The sequence below is a fragment of the Ornithorhynchus anatinus genome, chromosome 13 (assembly GCF_004115215.2).
Source record: "Ornithorhynchus anatinus isolate Pmale09 chromosome 13, mOrnAna1.pri.v4, whole genome shotgun sequence".
In the NCBI taxonomy this organism is placed as follows: domain Eukaryota; kingdom Metazoa; phylum Chordata; class Mammalia; order Monotremata; family Ornithorhynchidae; genus Ornithorhynchus; species Ornithorhynchus anatinus.
The window spans coordinates 33143633-33163095 of NC_041740.1; the positions used below are offsets into that span (position 1 = coordinate 33143633).

Here is a 19463-nt window from a genome sequence, read left to right on the forward strand (position 1 = left end):
TGGTAATTTCTCCATACGGGTCCCATTTTACAAAGGATTAAAAAAAAAAGATAATTACATTATGTCAGGTTTTCATTATATATAGACTAGCAGCCAACCCAAAACCATCATGAGTAGAAATAGCAGCAAAGGAACCTAAAAAAAGTCACTTTAGAGACCTACTTATCATATATAAAACCAATCCAGAATTAGCAATTTCTTTAGCACCTATGTGCTGAAAAAAGAACTCGTTTCTACAGAGGGGCGGACAGATACATGGTCAAAACTTGACAAACTAATAGCTGTAATGTCTTCTCTTCTGACTACCTGGGTTAGAAGAACAAGCCAAGGCAATGAACAAGTCAACCTGGCTAATCCCAAGTAAATGTAAGCACCTCAATGAAATCATCGGAGCGAACTAAAATAAATTCCAGCAATAAGAACAAATGATTTAGAACCACTTAGTACTGAGAGAAAAAAGGTAGACAAGCTATAGCCTATTCTTTTTTTGTGATTTTTATCAATATTTGATGTTTAACAACAATAACTAACTGTATTTAGCATCACAAAGTGTTGATTTGCTTTTTGGTTTCTAAAGCTTGGGATGATTGAAATTAAGATCTATAATTCTCTCAAGATCAGTGAATCAAAACTAGCAGATTCCTCATTCACTCCAATATTCAGAAAAATATGTTTTTCTTACTATTTATCCCTTCAAACCAAATTGGATCTAGTAGTTAGAGCAAGAGGTATTTGAGTGGGGTGAGAATACCTCCCTCCCAAGCGGTGGCGGGGTGGAGGGGAGGAAGGGAAGAACACCTTCTGGAGCCCTTCTGAGGGGCTCTATGCAAAATGGCAGCTGTTGCCTGGAACCTTTCATTCCTCCCAACGTCCCACTCTGACTTATTTTTTCAAGCGATGGGATCAAAGAAATACACGTCAGCAAAATGCGTAAATCCTGCATTCACCCACCTTGGAGAAGTGAACTTTCTAGGCTATCCAGAGATTATCCGGTTATCAACTGCAGATCATTCTGCAAAATGCTTCTCCACCTAGTAACATGCTCAAATGGGCAGTTGAGACTGAAACCAAAAAACCACCAGAGGTATCTGTTTTCTGTCCTTCTTCTCCACTGAGGAGCTACCAAGTGACATCTCAGTTTTCAGGATAGAAAGAAGGAGCATGACCTATAAAGAGCACGGGCCTGGGAATCAGAAGGACCTAGATTAGAATCCTGGCCCTGCCACTTGGCTGTGTGACCTTGGACAAGTAACTTAACTTCTCTGCACCTCAGTTTCCTCAACTGTAAAATGGGGATATTTGTTCTCCCTCCTATTTAGACTGTGAGTCTCATGTTGGACAGGGACTATGTCCAACCTAATTAACTTGTACCTACCCCAGAACTTAGAAGAGGGTTTGACACAATCACCAAATACCCTTAATAAATAGCATTAAAAAAAATACAAATGGGGGTATCAACTGTTGCTGGAAGTGACCAGAGAAAATGATATAGGGCAGGAGGTCTAGGTCATCTGGAAACATCCAAAGTCCAGGGAGCAGTTAAATAGTAAAGATGTTTACTACCACACAACCTGAACCACATCCGCAGATAGGCTACCTCTATCTGCATGAAACCCAGCTGGGCGAGATTATTTATGCGAAAGTCTGCCTCCACCTCTAGACTATAAACTCACCGTGGGCAGGGAATGTGTCTGTTTATTGTTATACTGTACTCTCCCGAGTGCTTAGTACAGTGCTCTGCCCACAATAAGCGCTCAATAAATACGAGTGAATGAACGACTGAATGAATGAAATGTGAGGTGAAAGAGGGTGAGAGGTTTTCGCCCCTCTTCACACCATTTCCTGGGCTTTAATTACTCTTCTGCACTGAACCAGGGTTTCTCAATAAACTACTTCCAGAGAAGAACGCTTACAGTTAGTGCCCCATCATCCTAGTGACCTAAGAAAAGGAATGTCAGTTCCCTAATGCCTTCAGCTCTACAATAGGGTATTTTATCCATTGGAAATGCCTGACTTGGATTTTACCCCAAACCTCTCCAGAACCTGCAGTTGGGCTTGTATGATCCCTTTGGCAGTAATAATTGAATGATAAAATCCAAAAAAAAAATCACAATTTTGCTGTTCTCTTTCAAGCGCTTAGTACCGTGCTCTGGATACAGTAAGCGCTCAATAAATACTACTGATCGATTGATTGATATCAATAACCACATCTCTAGCTGTGTCCAAAAATTTGAAAATGACTTTGTTGAAAATCCTCATATTTAAAATAGTCTTACAATCTCATAAAATATTTTCTAAGGTACAGGTAAGTCCAAATAAAACAATCAATCGTATTTATTGAGTGCTTTCTGTGTAAAACCCACATGCTTGTCCACCTACTTTTTGGGTACAGAAATATCGGGGTCCCATTAGTGTGAATACATACGAAGAAGCATAAGCTAGCTTGACTTCCTATCGAGCAGAGTCCAAAGACCAGTCAATTTCCACAATCTGATGTCTCACATCACTGTGAGGAAACTGTCACCTATATTTAAGTTCTCCTTTTATTTCACTATTGTTTACATAGAAACAAAGTCTCTGTGGGGTGTTTTTTTCTAGCAGAATATACAGGAATATAAAAAGCAATTGATTTTTTTTATCCTAGGTAGGTGAGGATGGGATATCATGGTTAACAAGCAGCCTACTGAGATAGCCGTGCTTTCCTCCTCAATCATGCTCCAACTTTATATCAGTCATCATCTTGCTGATTTCTTTTCTGTCAAAGAAAACAAATTGTACATTAGGCAACACACCTTAATTGGCTAAGTTATTCAATTATAGTAACCAAACCTACAGGGCCTCCAATTTTACGACAGCCTCAGCCTTAACTATAATTGAGAATTAACAAAGCCAAAATAGTGTTTTTAATTGTATTAATTTGGCTCTTGAACAAGTTGCTTCTGGGTATGTTTCGCACTGCTTCTCTTCTCACTGAAACCTGGCTCATCTGTAAATACAGAAGGGCCTTCTGCCAATGTTAGACCAGTGGAATAGTTCTTTGCTGCTCTACATTCTACTTAATATGAGAAAGAAGGTTTTTAAAAGCACTACAAGAACTATGGATGGGCAAAAGAGAAAAGTATTTGCTGTTGGTCACCACCACACTCAAATTCTACCTTCAATTAAACAGTAACCAAACAACGAATTAGGACTGCTAGATTAAGCCCTTAATTTACAATTGAACATAAAACTCTCTACTGCTGAATTGCCTGAGAAAGTAAAATGAAAGCCATGGTTAAAAAAGAAAATGGGTTTGCGTTTACCAGTTTGAGAAAATCTATTAGTTTGTGAGCATCTTCACCCGTTGAGAGGTCCACAAAATCCTTGGGCAGCCGGTAACTCAGGTACGGACTTGGCTGAACGGTTACTTCACTGTCTGTACAGCGGAAAGCAGGAGGGGAATCCTTTAAAAAGAAAAGTGGGTTGGAATCTGGTGCATGGTCTTTTTACTCCAGTTTTCTTCCAATGCTTCCCCATATTTATAGTGACTATTCATAGTATTTTGATTTCATTCATCATGTTGAAAAATTGACCAAAAGAACAACTCCAACTCTTCCTCTACACTGTAAGCTCACTGTGGGCAGGGACCATATGTGCCAAGTCTGTTATATTTTTATATTGTACTCTCCTAAGTGCTTCGTATAGTGCTCTGCACACAGTAAGCTCTCAATGAATATGATTCCTTCAGTAGGGTCCTCTGGGTAACCTCCAAGCCACTGCGGGCAGGCTTCCCAGGGAGCAAACAGTTGTGAGATGACTTTAAAACAATTCTGAAAGGTGTGGGAGCAAAAGACACCTGGGGGAGTGGGAATGGTGGGAAAAGAGAATGATTTGGAATGAAAATGGGATACTATCATCAGTTATAAACTCCCTGCTTCTTCAGAAGCAGAAAAAGGCAACCAACCACCTACATCAATCACTCAGTAGCATTTTCTAGGCACAAAGTGTGGCTTAGTGGAAAGAGCACGGGCTTGGGAGTCAGAGGTTGTGGGTTCTAATCGTGGCTCCGTCACTTATCAGCTATGTGACTTGGGCTTAACTTTTCTGCGCCTCAGTTCTCTCATCTGTAAAATGGGGATTAAGACTGTGAGCCCCAGGTGGAACAACCTGATTACCTTGTATACACCCCAATGCTTAGAAAAGTGCTTGGCACATAGTAAGCGCTTAACAAATACCATCATCATTATTGTTACCCCAGATCATACTGTTCTGCTTCTCTCATTTTCCTGAAGAAAATGTTTCTTTGGGGAACTTATGCAAGTTTGACTCTCCAGGAATCTTTGGATGTCAGGGGTGATATAAAAATACAGTGAGGAAAAACAATAATCAGGCTGAAACGTTTCCCTTCCTAATATCACTTCCACTGTATTATAGGAATGCATCCTGCACTGATCATCTACAAATATCAGTGCTTTTAGTTGTATGTATATGAAATGGCCTAAGATCTAAGGAAAATTCTCTCTCTCCTAACCACTACAGCAACTCAGTAAATCAGTTGATTTTGCCTAATGCAAGAGATTATGGGGAGAGAGCACAGTCGCTCTTTTCAGAGTGGTAAGATGTATCACATTATATAAAAGACCCAGCCAAATTTCTGGAACAGACACACAAATTGTACAAGTGTGGGGTTTGAGTGGAGGAAGGAATGGTTATTTTTAAATAGCTGGTTGAGCTCTAACTCACCCAGAACTGGCTATGCTCTCCACCTCCTACATTTAATGCAGAATGCTAAGCACATTTTTAGTACTTCATTAATACAGCTTTACTTCTATTCAGCACTGAGTAAATAATTCAGATAAAAGCCAAATGCACAAGGTACGACTATGATTTTGACAGTAACTTGAACGAGACAGACAACGAAAGTGCTGCAAAAGCTATGGATCTTCTTGTGTTGGATGCTGTGACATTTAGATAAGTTTCCTGGTCTTGAGTTATAAAGTCAATCTGAATTAGAGCATAAAATGTAAAATATCAGAGTGCTTCCAGAAAAAAAAATCACTAGCAAGGATTTCTGCTTTAACCCAATATCTACCATCCATTTCCTGCCAAAGTGAAAGTCAAGATTTACTCAGTCAAAATCTGGTGAAAGCCAAAGTCTACATAACATGCACAGCACTGAACTGGACAAGTGCTTTGCACGTATTAAAAGGAGAAAAAGAGGTCACTGCCTTCAGAAAGAAGCTTGTACTTAATTCAGAGGATGATAGGAAACCAATGGAAAGATGTATCAGGGTGAAATGAGGAGGGCATGGTACGGGATTTTAACTGCAGTGAAGAGTATGTTTTGGAGTTCAGAGGTGGAATCTAGGAGCCAGCGAGGCATGTAAGACGGTAGTGACAGCACATCCAATTTAGGCTGCCTAGAGGATAGTGGGATATAAAGGACTGGTTGAATGGAAATGAAGGAATAAAGGAAAAGGCTTTTAAGTGAAGAAACTATGAGCTCTCCAAAAGAAAATGATAATAATAATTGAGGTATTTGTTAAGCACTTACAATGTGCCAGGCACTGTACTAAGAGCTGGGGTGGATGCAAACAACTCGGGTCGGACACAGTCTTAATCCCCATTCTATAGGTGAGGGAACTGAGGCTGAGAGAAGTGAAGTGACTTGCCAAGATCCCATAGCAGACAAGTGGTGGAGCCAGGATTAGGACCCAGATCCTTCTGACCATCAGGCCTGTGCCCTATCCATTAGGCCACAGTGCTTCTAGGTAAAGATTTTGGAGGTCAGGCTTTTGGGTGCCACTTTCATTGAGGGCGCAAGGGGAAAAGGAGGAGCCAGCAAAGGAGATGTGAAGAATGATTAGCAGTAAGAGGAGAACCGGCATTAGTTTAAGGTGAGGGTTTTCCCTGCCTACTCCCTACAGACTGCTACTTATCCCACTTTACCCGGATGCATCCCCAGAAGCTCGATAACTTCAGACCACCCCTACTTAAAAATCTGAAGGACAGGAATGACAGGACAGAAATGAAATGTTATTTTGTTCACAATCTCATTTAGTCTCTTCTGTTTCCTTCTTCTGACAGGTAATCATACTTAGACTGTAAGCTCATCCCTCTAGACTGTAAGCTTGTGGTGGGCAGGGAACATGTCTACCAACTCTATTATAGTGTACTCTTCCAAGTGCTTAGTACAGTGCTCTGCACATAGTAAGCATGCAATAAATATGATTATCGATTGGTTGCTTCACTGATCGACTGCAGCAGCATGGCATAGTGGATTGAGTACGGGCCTGAGAGCCAGAGGGACACGGGTTCTAATTCCGGTTCTGCCACTTTTCTGCTATATGACCTTGGGCAAGTCACTTTACTTCTCTGGCCTCAGTTACCTCATCTGTAAAAGGGGGTTGAGACTGCGAACCCCACATGGGAAGGGGACTATATCTACCCCAGAGCTTAGTTCAGTGCCTGGTCAGTGCTTAAAAAATATTATTATTATTATTATGTCCTTGCTCTCCTTTATGGTAAACAAATCCCTAGGGCTCATGGTTGTAGGCAGTCCAAAAGTAAAACTGTATCTACTTTCTCGGTTGGGCAAGAGGGAGGGAGAATGGGTTCTCCCCATTATATAGATGAGGAAACTGAGGTGCAGGGAAGTTAACAGACATGCCCAAGGTCACATATCAAACAAGCAAAGGAGCTGGGACAACTAACTCCCAGTCCAGTGCTCTTTCCACTAGTCAACGCTGCCTCCGCTAAGGAAGTTTTAATCTGACATTTAAAAAAAAAGAACCCTAAAAAAAGTCACCATCTTTCTCCTCAATGCTCTGCTAAGCTAGCCCAGACCAGTGGAAGGCCAAGCAGGATTCTTGCTCAGGGCCTGGTGTGGGCACGGGGCTCAGCCTGCCACAGGCACTTGAGAATTAGAAGAAAGCTGTAAATACATGGCCTACAGGAGCATCCTCAACATCCAAGAACAGCTACACATGGTTCTGGAGAAGACACTGTTTTTCCTGGTGACAAGCAAGGGTAAAATAATAAAATCTGCCCTGGCATTGGCATTTCCCCAAAGATCCATGTCCCACTGAGGTGCTCACCAAAAGACCCGGCAGAAGTAGGCATGTCAATTTGGAAGGTACTCCAGCCAACACTGGAGGATGATGATGACTAGGGAGACAGTGATTACTTGCAGGAAGAAGACTGGAGAAACAGGATAACTGACCTTCCAAAGATTCTGACTGAGCCCTGAAATCCCATTATCCCATTTAAGAAAGGATTGGTGTAGCTGAGAGGCTTGGGATATTAGGAATGACGCAATCAGGTTGGAAAGATACCTATCTTATTGGAATGCAGTGAACATTAAGTGTTCTAATTGATAGGAAAATTAAAAGCTCTATACAAATTCCTCTACCTCCTGGGCCTTCCCCACTGCTTCTTTCCCCTTAAGAGGGAGACAAATTAAGGATATTTTGATGGTAGGGGGTTAAGGGCAGGGGGAAAACGGGACGGATTACAGGAAGCCTACAGGCAGTCATGAAATTAGTGGAAAACCTGAACAATACAACACCGAAGTAAACAGAGCGTAGCTAGGAGATGATTTGATCTGAATGCTTCCTGTCTGATGTCTAGGTTACAAGGAGAAATCACTTCATAGAAGAGGGAATAACTATTTGTGTTTTCTCCTTACTATTGGGTGTGTATGAGGAGAGAGAGAGAAGAATTGCAGCTGAAAGTAGAACAAAAAGGTGCTCTCGACTAGAGCCCTTCTACAGTCATGTTGGTCATGTGATTCTCTTGTACTGAAAGGGGGATGTGAGGAACTGCCTAACGAACAGTGGACTGTGCTGTTCCTCCATTTCACTTCTGAACAACCTGTCACAACAGTAATTAAGCTAGATTTTTTTTTTCCCCTGCTGTTTGGAGCTCAGATTCGTTTATAGGCTTTAACACATTTTACTAGCAACTTGAAATGAGATTAAAAGGGCTTTATAAATATGTATAACATGGTCGAGTTACAAAAAAGGGTGGGTGGAAGGAAGAAAAAAGTCTCCAAACAGCCTAAGGGTGGGAGGAAAATGGCAATGGTTGTTATAGGGGTAAATGGTGAGGAGTGATGGGGCAGAAAAGCTGCCCAAGTTCTCCTGAGCCCAGCCCAACCCGCTACATTCTGGGGCCTGCGTTCTCAGCTAGGACAGAGGGCAGAAGTCGTTCTGGGATACCACTCAAACACTAGATCTGTGGTCTCCATCTGCTCTCCTGAGTCAGTGAGAAGAAAAATTCCCTAGAAGGGAAAGAAAAGTCCTCAATGAGTAGACTGGGAGGAAAGTACAGGTAGGAAGGGCTACTTCTGGCTCAATTCCTCTTCACAGCAGATGTTCCTTTTACTTTGCTTAAGCACACAGATAGAGGGTTGCTATCTCCCTTAGAATAGATGCTCCCTTGCCTCCTGGGGTTAGGGGAGAATGGCTAATGGCAGAGAGCAGGAGAGGGATGTGCTCTGCACACAGTAAGCGCTCGGAAACTACGACCGAATGAATGGTGGTGAGCAGTGGTGCGGTAGAGCACTCCGCCATCTAGGTAAACTAATCGAAGACAAAGCAAGTGTCCGGCAAGTGAAGAAGAGCCATGAGTGGTGTGTGAGCTGCAGGTTGGCCATCCCTGTCACAGAGCTTTCACAAATACTGTCGATTTATTGACAAACCCAACAACGATGCTAATCACGGTCAGTGGGGTCTGGACAACCAACTAGGCATTCTGCTCTTTATCTTTTGGCATTTAGTGAGTGCTTACTGTGTGCAGAGCACTGTACTAAGCCCTTGGGAAAGTACAACTCAACAGAGTTAGTAGAAGGAGCATTCTTATTTCTTTTTTTTTCATGGCATTTGTTAAACATTTACTATGTGGCAGGCACTGTACTAAACGGTGGGGTGGATACAAGGTATTCAGGTTGTATACAGTCTCTGTCCCACATGGGGCTCACAGTCTTAATCCCCATTTTATAACTGAGGTAACTGAGGCCCAGAGAAGTTAGGTAATTTGCCCAAGGTCACACATCAGAGAAGCAGCGTGGCTCAGTGGAAAGAGCACGGGCTTTGGAGTCAGAGGTCATGGGTTTGAATCCCAGCTCTACCACTTGTCAGCTGTGTGACTGTGGGCAAGTCACTTCACTTCTCTGTGCCTCAGTTCCCTCATCTGTAAAATGGGGATGAAGACTGTGAGCCCCACGTGGGACAACCTGATTTCCCCGTGTCTACCCCAGCGCTTAGATCAGTGCTCGGCACATAGTAAGCACTTAACAAATACCAACATTACATCAGATCTCTGGGGAAAAGACCTTCTGCAAACTTGTATTAAACTTTAGGCTTTCCTAGGGCAGAGATAAATAATGAACTACATATGACTCCCCAGCATATTCCAGATAAAAACTGAGTTACCTGAATGACTTGGAGGGAGGGTAAGAGAAGAGAATTGTCTTACCTGTTCCAAAGCCTCTCCTTCGCTGTGGTCATCTTTCAAGTTTTCCCCAGAGATCAGTTCTTCCCAAGTAAAGAGCAGAGAGTCGGTTACTTCACCAAATGGATTAAAATCAATCAGCCACACTTTGCCCTGCAGCCAAGACAGAATGTTGAAATGCCAACAAAATTAGCAAATGTGAAATAAAAACAAAGTTGCAGCCCTCAGCAGCCAACAAAATAGTCATTTCTGTTATAAATCTACAGAACAGACTCCTAGACTCCCTCTAGACCACAAGCTTCTGGTTGGCAGGGATCATGTCTACCAACTCTCCCGAATGCTTAGTACAGTGCTCTACAGACAGTACGTGCTCCATAAATGCCACTGATTGTATATCACACCACTGATCCTTTTGCCAGGCACTGTACTAGGCACTGGGGTGGATATAAGCAAATCAGAATGGACATAATCCCTGACCCACATGGGGCTCACAGTCTTAATCCCCATTTTATAGATGAGGGAATTTAGGCACAGAGGAAGTGAAGTGACTTGCCTAAGGTCATATAGCAGACAAGCAGTGCAGCCAGGATTAGAACCAGGTCCTTCTGACTCCCGGGCCCTTGTTTACCTACTATCCGCCGCTTCTCTATGTCAAGATGATTTGATTTTTCTAAAGTCCCCTCATCTTTTGAAAGTGTGTTCTCCAGAGAAAATATTCTGCCCCTGGTACTTAGAAAGAAATCACATTGCATAAAGGGCCACTGTAAATATCTTTATTATAGATTGGGGGATTCACATGGTTGCTTGCTTGGTTGGGAGTGGAATCGCACTTAAAGCAGTTAACTCTCTTCTACTTTCCATCTGCCCATAGCCCCTTGGCACTCCTGGCCACAAAAGAGCAAATGGGAGAAAATCCTGAGGTCACCAAACCTGGCCAGCCCCAACTTTGATTAAGCTACCCAAAACTGGAGCTATCCAAGAGCACGAAAAATCCCCTATGTGTATTCTTTCCCAGAGCTTAATAGAGTGTTCTGCCCACAGTAAGTGCTTAATAAATATTATTACCACTTTGATCCTAAGTCTATCACAAGGTACTAGACAGAGGTACCACCACCTGAGCTTCAACTTCATTTTTCCCTTCATAGGTGCAACTCAGTTTTGTATTTTGCAAACCCTATATTCCCGCCCCTCTGCCCCGCGAGTTGACATTATCACCTTTCCGTCTGAAAAAAAAGTCACTGTTCTTCCAAGACCACAGACCCAAATTTTGCCAAGAATCTACTGTATTGTACTCTCAGCTGCTTCTTTCTTTTGGGGGTGCTAAATTCAAGATCAAGTGGCAATATTCCTCAAAATGCTGGCCTGAGCATGCTAGTCCCAACTATGAGCTTGGGAGGATGCTGTTTCTGAATTAATTTTTTTTAGAGGAATTTAAGCGCTTACTATGTGCCAAGCACTGTTCTAAGCACTGAGCACTATTCTTAATTGGAGGAGTGATGAAAACCTTGGATGACTGATCCCTTAAACACTGATATTCACTCCTCCCCTAGTTCTGCAGCACTTATGTATATGTCCATTTCTAATTTATTTTAATGTCTGTTTTCCCATCTTGTCTGTGGGCAAGATTTGTCTCTATCTACTCTTTTGCACTTGGCTCTGCACACAGTATGTGCTCAACAAATCCCAGCTTGCCCCTCCACCCCCCATCCCGTTCACACTTCAGAACGCCAGGGTTCCCATCCTGACTTCTCTGTGCTGATAGTCCTGGATGCCAGGTGCACAATCTGGAATTAGGTGCTTACTAGCTGGGCTGGAAATTGTAGAATAGGGCATGATCCAAAACTGTTTTTGCTGGACTCACAGTGGGAGGGAAGAAAACAAAGCAATGCTGAGCATACAGTACAGCGTGGCATTGCTAATACACTTTGTATGCCCATTCAGGAATGTAAACAGCTGCATTGCCAATGGCTGGGATCCAGAATGCTAATCATTTTCCAATTTCCAGACTCTTTCAGCCTCTCTTTTCTTTTTCAAACCGGTAAGGTTGCCTCATTAAATTTGACTACCTCAGTCTCATTACTGGGCTCTTCCAACGACAATAGGTCATACTGAAAAACAATTCCACAAGATAATGAGCCAGCTTTGCCACAGATGGCAGTGATGGTGAGCATAGTTTTTCTTCAGTTCAGAAGTCATCTGGCTCAAAAAAAAACACAAAAAACCAACAAACCAGCTTTATTCAAGCATAAGACTACTAAGGTTGGATTTTATAGTTATTTCACCTGACTGGGCCTGAATCATTTTTATGTGGATAATGAGGACGAATCAAGAAGTTTTGGGGAAAGACAGCTAAATTTGACTGGGCAGCAGGGTGAGTAGAAACCTTGAGTTGTTTAGGGAATAACACTATCTACCAGTTGGAGGCAATGGAAAGTGGCACTGCATCATCCAAGGTCAAGGGCTTTGATTTCCTTCCACCTCAGTCTCAACTTCATATCATTAAATAACCATTTACACCAGGCAAATCATAAGTAATATATTTTTGAAGCTGGAAAATTATGATGGTTTCCTACACATGTTACACGTATTTGCAAGGCTACTGTCAAAGGGGGAGGAAGGAGAGGAAAGAGAAGAGGGCAAGAGAAAATGAAAGGAGAGGAGAAGAGAGAGAAGAAGCAATGAGCAAACTCCTTTGGCAAAGAAAAGGCTTTTCTGAATGTCATTAACCTGCAACTGAAGTCTAAAGGCAGCTCAAAGCCAAAACACAAACCCAAAGAAATAAAGCTAAGGCAAATTACCCCAATAACGTTTGTGCATACCTTTGTTCAAAGCAGAAATGAAAACAGTAACGTGAGACACGAGTTTTTTGAAGGTAAACTGCTGGAACAGTCTTGTTCACCAAATAGTTTGTTTCCATTTTCTAAGTAAATCCCAAATCGAACTGCTCAATGTCTACTGAAACTGAGTAATCTACACCAACTTCTACTGCTGGATTCAAAAATCGCATGGGAAGAAAGCTGCATATCCCACTTATCCCATAAAGTAGCTGAGTTCGGGGGCGGGGGGTGGTAAATTCTAATAATCTCACCAACCAACTTCTGGGAAAACACCCAGCTTTATCAGAGAGGTCAAGCTCAGTCAGAAGGAGATAGGTGGGAAAAGCTGAATGAACCTGAGGAAACCTCACTGCTGGCTCAACCCCTGGAACTGTTCCTCCTGGCCCAAACTATTTTTCCAGCCCCTTAGGATCACTTGCCAGCACCCAGAAGGAGACTGGGTGGGGTGGAGGTTTGCAGTGGCTTCCCAACTCTCTATTTTTAGAGATGGTGATTCCGCAAATAACTTTCCTCTTCCTTGAAAGACTTGTCGGCAGATTCCCCGGTGTCCTTTCGGTTTCTTTACTGACACTTGGCAGGGCTCTCCTGGGGAGTGTCTAGAAGAACAAAAAGCCTTCCCCTTCGGCCCTCACAAATGAAGCTGAGGTGGTTGGAGCCAAAGCCCTTTTCATCCTGCAAGAGAGGCTGTCAGGTTGTCATCCTGCCTCTCTAGCGGGGGAAGCCGTTCTGCATCCAGCTCTGCCGCGCTTATGCGATTCTCACCAATCGCATGGCAAGGGCAGAAAAACAACTGATATGCAAACTACCGCGGAGGGGAAGTCCCCAGGGCCTGAAAAATCTGGGGTCAAACGAAGAGTCTGCCAACGCTGAGTGCAGTTACATTCACCAGATGAGTCCCGAGAAATAAAAGTATTCACAGATCCCAGCCAAAAAACTTGCCTGACGGACCCATAGACTTTACATCCTCTAGTATAGCTTACATCTAGCACAGTGATGTCTTTCAGGAAGTCAAAACGCTCACATAACCAGTTTTAATTTTTTAAGTAAAATTTTTCATGTTGGTCTCACCGACTGGTCTGTAAGTGCCTTGAGGGTGGGGGTTTGTCTCTCAACGCTACTGTGTTGTCCTCGCTCAAGCACTTACTTCATAGATTGTGAGCCCCTTGGGGGACAGGGTCTCAACAGCATACTCTTTCCCAGTGCTGCCTACAGTCCTCTGCATGTAGTACTTAACGTTACAGTGCTTAATACATATTTCTGAGTGATTGATGTCAAAATTTCATCAGTTCCTCACTCTTTCAAATCATGTCAGATAGGAGGTGAACAAGCATTAATATCTCTATGCTAGTTTCAGTTCTCAGATTGTTCACAAAGGGATGTCGGCAAATAAACTTTCCTAACCTCTGCCCTCCTTCCGTCCTACCAACAACAAAGAGGCAAAAGCCACTTATTAGCAGTGACTCTTCAGAGAGAATATTATTCAACAGCTAATTATCATCATCAAAGGCACTCTGCCCAAAGTAGGCATTCGATCAATATCATTGGTTGATTAATAAGGCCTTGCTCCAGCTCCTTACTTTGCTGTCACCAGTCCCCTCGTCTCACTTATATTGTGAATCCCTTGAAGGTGAGAGACAGAGACTAATTCCCAACTCTATTCTTTCCCAGCACTTAGTACAGTGATCTGCACACAACGATCGCTTTATATTATTACTATTACTCCTAGTACGGTATGAAAACTCCTGAAGAGCTTCCCAAAGGATCAGGCGGAAGGAAATTTTGAAAGAGGACCATGGAGTCCTTCAGATGTAAAGGCAGAAATTCTGCATTGCGGCCCCCAAGGTTATGCTGCTGTGTCCTGGTACTGCTCACTGCTAAAAGATACACCTTTGTGAGGACGCTGGCAAAGAAGGTAAAAGTTGATGGGCTGATTTGTTTGGGGAAACACCCTTCTACAGTTAAGTCAACATAATACTAAATAGCACGAAACCTCTGCTTGCCCGACCGTATCGTTATTTTTGCATGTTGAAAAGCGAAATGATCATTTCAGGGTTTTGGGGTATTTTTTTTTATGAAACAAAAGTGGATTGTTGCTCCATCTCAAAAACAGTTTGGAAAAATCAGTATATTGTTTGCTCTCACATGGACCGACAGGGACACTGCCACCTGGGAGAGAACAGACTGGTGTGGCACTTGCATTTACAGAGGAGAGAACAAGGTCAGCAGATAAGAGGATTTTAAAACACCAATAAGACAAAACAGCTAATCCCATTTTATTTCCTTAATTTTTGTTATATCTTGAGGGATAAAACTCATAACCCTAAGACACCACTTCCAAAAGATAACCAGATGCAGAACCTCCTATCTGAATGTCACCTTAAAAGGAATACCTGGGAGGGGTTGACAGCTATTATCTGGATATTTTAAAATCTCTTGCCACAAGCCAAACAGTTCAAATCATGTTGAACAAGACAGGGCTCAACAAATGCCCTCACCTTCTCATGAGAGATCAGTGAAAAATCAAGGATGATCAGTGAACTGACCATTTAATTTTATGCATAATTAGTAAAGAGCAGTTGGAAGTCGAGCGGTATTAAGAGAAAACTGCAGACAGACAGGAAAGTCAAACATGGGCAGGGGCGGAGAACATCAGACAGCGGCACTTTTGGGTGATTAGTGAATTTAAGTCAACGTATTCTGAGCCCTGAAACAAGGTATTCACTTACCATACTGTCTCTGTATACATCAAACACAACTGTAAGGAGAAAAAAAAGTAAAAATGATCATTAATGGGGCACAATTTAACTATCAAGCCACACTATAATTCTCAGTTGAAAACTCAGGATCTTCTTGACCTTGAAAACCTTAACATGTCTACATTTCAAAACGATGAAAGTCACAATATGCTGCAGGGTGATCATCGTGGAAACTGTCTCATCTTTCCACCCTCACCACCTTACCTTGGAATTTCAAGTTTCAAACAACGAACCCTATTCTTATCTCGTTCAATCGCCTCGATTTACACCTGCTGTAGGGAGAGTGGGGTAGGTTGGGTCTGAGGAAGAAGTCCTCTAGAAATGCTTATCAAACAATCGACATATTTATTGAGCACTTGCTAGGTGCAGAGGACTGTAATAAGTGTTTGGGACAGTACAGTACAACAGAATTAGCAGACACGTTCCCTGCCCGTCCTCTTACTTGAAGCGGGGAACAATGAGTAATGCCTGGAGGTGGATAGCAGAAGCCCACGCTTACTTGAGTGATTAATACAGTTTTTACCCTTTATAATCAAGTTATAACTCTGTTGGAGACCTAACCTTGGCAAGCGAGACCTGGAGCAAATATAATTTCAGCAGCCACAAAAATAATGGGTTCTCCTTTTACTCTTAAATACTAAACATATTCAACTTGGGATGCTTTTTGTTTTCAAGTTCGCTTTGTTAATGTATGCCTTCTGGGGAGCTCTGTAGTTTGACCACTGAATTCCGGAAGTCTTAGTTACAAGAGGGAACTTAGAACATTTAGTCCCTTCCGCTAATTAACTCAGTAAAACGTAAATATACGAAGCACCTTGATCTTTGCAAGATGAACTCTTTGGGAACAAAGAATGAAATACACTTCAAGTAACCTCAGCACAGTTGTGGAAGTTGTGGAAGTGTTGAAGAAATATAGTACGATGAAAAGTTTTGAGGTTTCCCAACTGCAGTGCTAACATTCTTCCAGCAACCTCAAATAGGAGTGCTTGCCATTTGTAGACTTAGGTGGAAGTTTCATTCATTCCCTTCTTTGGTCACCAGATGACACCTTGTGGAGTTAGGACTATTTAACCACAAAAGAAAGCCACCAACCCTGGGACCGGTGACCAAGGTGTACATGCCAATATACAGATGGACCCAGGCTCTTCTGAATCCCCAAACTCCTGGAAGCAGAAGGCCTATGTGGGGGCTGTGAGATTCAGGTGGGCTCCAAGGCATTTTGATTGGCACAGGGACTACAGAGAGGTCTAAAGCTCTTTCTGAGTCCCCCTCATGGCATCTGGATGGGCTCCCGAGGGAAGTGAGAACCTAACTTTGCATTTGGCGTAGGCTTTTCAACTTAGCAGCTGGTGGCATTCTATGGGAAAGCACCTTCCTGCACACATGGTGAGGTAAATGTGAATAGTAAAGAACTACCATTGTGTAGAGCTAAGCAACTAACCCAGTATCTGGAGTGGCCTAGTGGAAAGAGCACAGGCCTGGGAGTCAGGAGACTTGGGTTCTCATCCTGCAGTGCTTGGCACATAGTAGGCACTAAACAAATGCCATCATCATTATCCTGGCTCTGCCTCTTGCCTGCTGTGTGACCCTGGGCAAGTCACTTAATTTCCTTTATGCCTCAGTTTCCTCAGCTATAAAATGGGGATTCAATACTTCTTCTCTCCCCTCCTTAGGTTGTGAGCCTATGTGGGACAGGGACTGTGTGTGATCTAATTATACTGTATCTATCCCACTGCTAAATACAGTGTTTGGCAAATAATAAGCCCTTAACAAATACCGTAATTCCCCCTCTAGACTATAAACTCTTTGTGGACAGGTAATGTGTCTCTTTCTTGTTGTACTGTACTCTCCCAAGTGCTTAGTACAGTGCTCTGCACAGAGTAAGACCTCAATAAATTTGACTGAATGAATGCATGAATGAATAATTACTATTATTATTATTATGTGGGGAGCCTGCTAAATGTCAGTAGGTCTGCTTGGGAATCCAGGCATTTTCAGCACCAAACCAAATATGAAGCGGCTCTGAAGAACCCACACAATGCTGACTTTGGAGTCTGATAGCGTGCACTGGGAGGGTGGGCATCTTCAAAAAGGCAGACTTTCAAGTATGGGATCACCCATCCGGGGGGTACCTGGGGCTTCAGACTGACCAATCTACTTCCCACTACTTAACTGGGTCATCCTGATGCTGGCAGGATTGAAACCCCAGACTTAAAGCCTTCCCCAGGACAAATAGTTGGGTTTTTTTGCTTGTTTGTTTTTTTAAAATGGTATTTGTTAAGCGCTTACTATGTGCCAGGTGTTGTACTAAGCACTGGGGTAGATTCAGGCTAATCAGGTTGGACACAGTCCTTGTCCCACATTGGTCTCACAGTCTTAATCCCTATTTTGGACATGAGGTAACAGACCCAGAGAAGTCAAGTGACGTGCCCAGGGCCACACAGCAGACAACTAGCAGAGCCAGGATTAAAACCGAGGTCCTCTGACTCCCTGGCCTATACTCCTTCTTTCCACTAGGCCACGCTGCTTCTCGCTGTTGTGCCTGTAAAATCGTTGCTTCATTTTCGATCCAATTCTGTCCCTCGTCTTGCACCTCCCTCCGGTGTGGAGTGGGCTGCTGAAAAGTCCTGGCTTCACACAAGAAGGGGGAGCATGAGTGTTCTTCCCACCACCTTCCCTCCATACACAAGACCATCGGGGTTGCACGGCCCTGTTTTCCCAGCTTTACTTGGACCAAAGGGCAGTCAGTCACAATGCAACTTCTGAATCTGCCATTCTGTTTCTCTTCCCGCCCAGCTCAAGGAGTGAATCCAGGAAGAGAATGGATGGGGGAAAGGTGACAACCCTTGATCTGAGTAAGGGGAGGGGAAGCTAGAGGGGAGTCACTAAAGCATTCCCACCCATGAAGGGGATAACTGGGTTCATTACAGCAGAGCAGGTACTTTAAGTCTGTTATTTGGATAAAACAAAGTAGCAGTCTATAAGACCGGTTACTGCGTTGGCGATAACAAAATACTCACAGTCTTCATCCAAGAATTTGTACTGTATGTGTTTCTGGAAAAAGTCTTGTATGCATCTACAGATCTCTTCGTTTTGTTTAGAAATGTGATCGTAGTACTGAGTGTAGTCCCTTTGGGAAATACCTGCCAAGAAAGAATTCGATCCGTGGCAAATATGTAATGTTCTTTATAAACACAACAAAGCCTAGATGAGTAAGGGTTTTCAAAGACAGAGTGAATTATTTGAATATCATTTGTGGGGAAACATTAAAAAGAAATGACATCTATGGATATTTGGCTGGAGTGATTTTTTTATTTTGAGGAACTAATCTTATAAGGTAAGAACTGTAAACTCTAGACTGTAAACTCCTTGTGGGCAGGGAACATGTCTACCACCTCTGTAAGCACTTCGTACCATGCTCTACACACAGTCAGCACTCAATAAATACAATTGATTCATGATTGACCATGAACAGAGATATGATAAACGGTTCAGGTTATAATGCTCCTTGTCAGTGTATTGAACACTCTACGAACTTTATGATAAACTGTTCAGGTGATAATGTTCATCATCAGTATACTGAGCACTCTGTTAGAAAAGTTGAGGAGAATTACAAAGAGCATGAAAAATGGTCCTTGCCCTCAAGAAGTTTACAATCCAAAGGAAGAAATGGGGGAAAGAGACACATGAGTGTACAATTATAAAAGCATGACAAAAGCTCATAAATTTGTAAAAGAAACATATAAACATCAAATTTAGAGAGCTGTACCAAAGGGTTTATGTGTGGAAATGACTGGAAGGTGAAGATTTTTAACACAACTTGGGAGGATATGGTTTGACCTGCTTCTAATCATTTTACACAAAGAACAGTGGGTGCACAAAGATCACTGAATGACTAAATCCCACATTTTGCCAATCAATCTTACTCTTGAAAACGCTGAGTTCCCACATTGCCATTGGGAAGATTTAAAAACCATACGAATCATGCTCCTCATGTCAAGAGGAATCTAGTTGTAAACACCGAACAACTTCACTGACTGCTGCTTCTTTGGTTTCCTATTAAAAGATCTTAAATCTAGTTCCTCACCTACCATGGGTTCACCACATTAACACGGGGTAATTTTTGGAACATCGACACTTCAATCTCCTTCCTGGATATTACAATGAATCTCAATATTTGTTATTAAATTGAAACATCATCCCAATGGAAATACATTTTCTTGTTGAAATAGGAAAACCAGTATGATTTTTTTCTGTATTCATTTTCAGTTTACATCAATCATAAGAAAGAATAAATTTAGCCTGACAGAAAAGTACATGTGTTAACTCTTTCAGGCTTTAGAGATATCAGAATACATTTCCTCTCCCATTAACTCTACTTGGGACCATTATATCAAATAAGTGCAAAAATGTAGAATTCAGCCACTTACTACCATGT

General features: G+C 42.4%; 1 protein-coding gene across 1 annotated transcript in view; it reads right to left on the minus strand.

The window, feature by feature from the left end:
* Positions 1 to 2491: 2491 nt before the first annotated feature.
* Positions 2492 to 19463, minus strand: part of CDC123 (cell division cycle 123) — a 46056-nt gene continuing 29084 nt past the window's right edge. Inside the window, exons 9-13 of the mRNA XM_029077723.2 lie at positions 18046 to 18168; positions 14996 to 15024; positions 9457 to 9585; positions 3303 to 3443; positions 2492 to 2755 (exon numbers count right to left, since the gene is read on the minus strand). Of these exons, the coding sequence (XP_028933556.1) occupies positions 2729 to 2755; positions 3303 to 3443; positions 9457 to 9585; positions 14996 to 15024; positions 18046 to 18168 (449 nt within the window). The 3' untranslated portion in view covers positions 2492 to 2728. The remainder of the gene's footprint in view (positions 2756 to 3302; positions 3444 to 9456; positions 9586 to 14995; positions 15025 to 18045; positions 18169 to 19463) is intronic.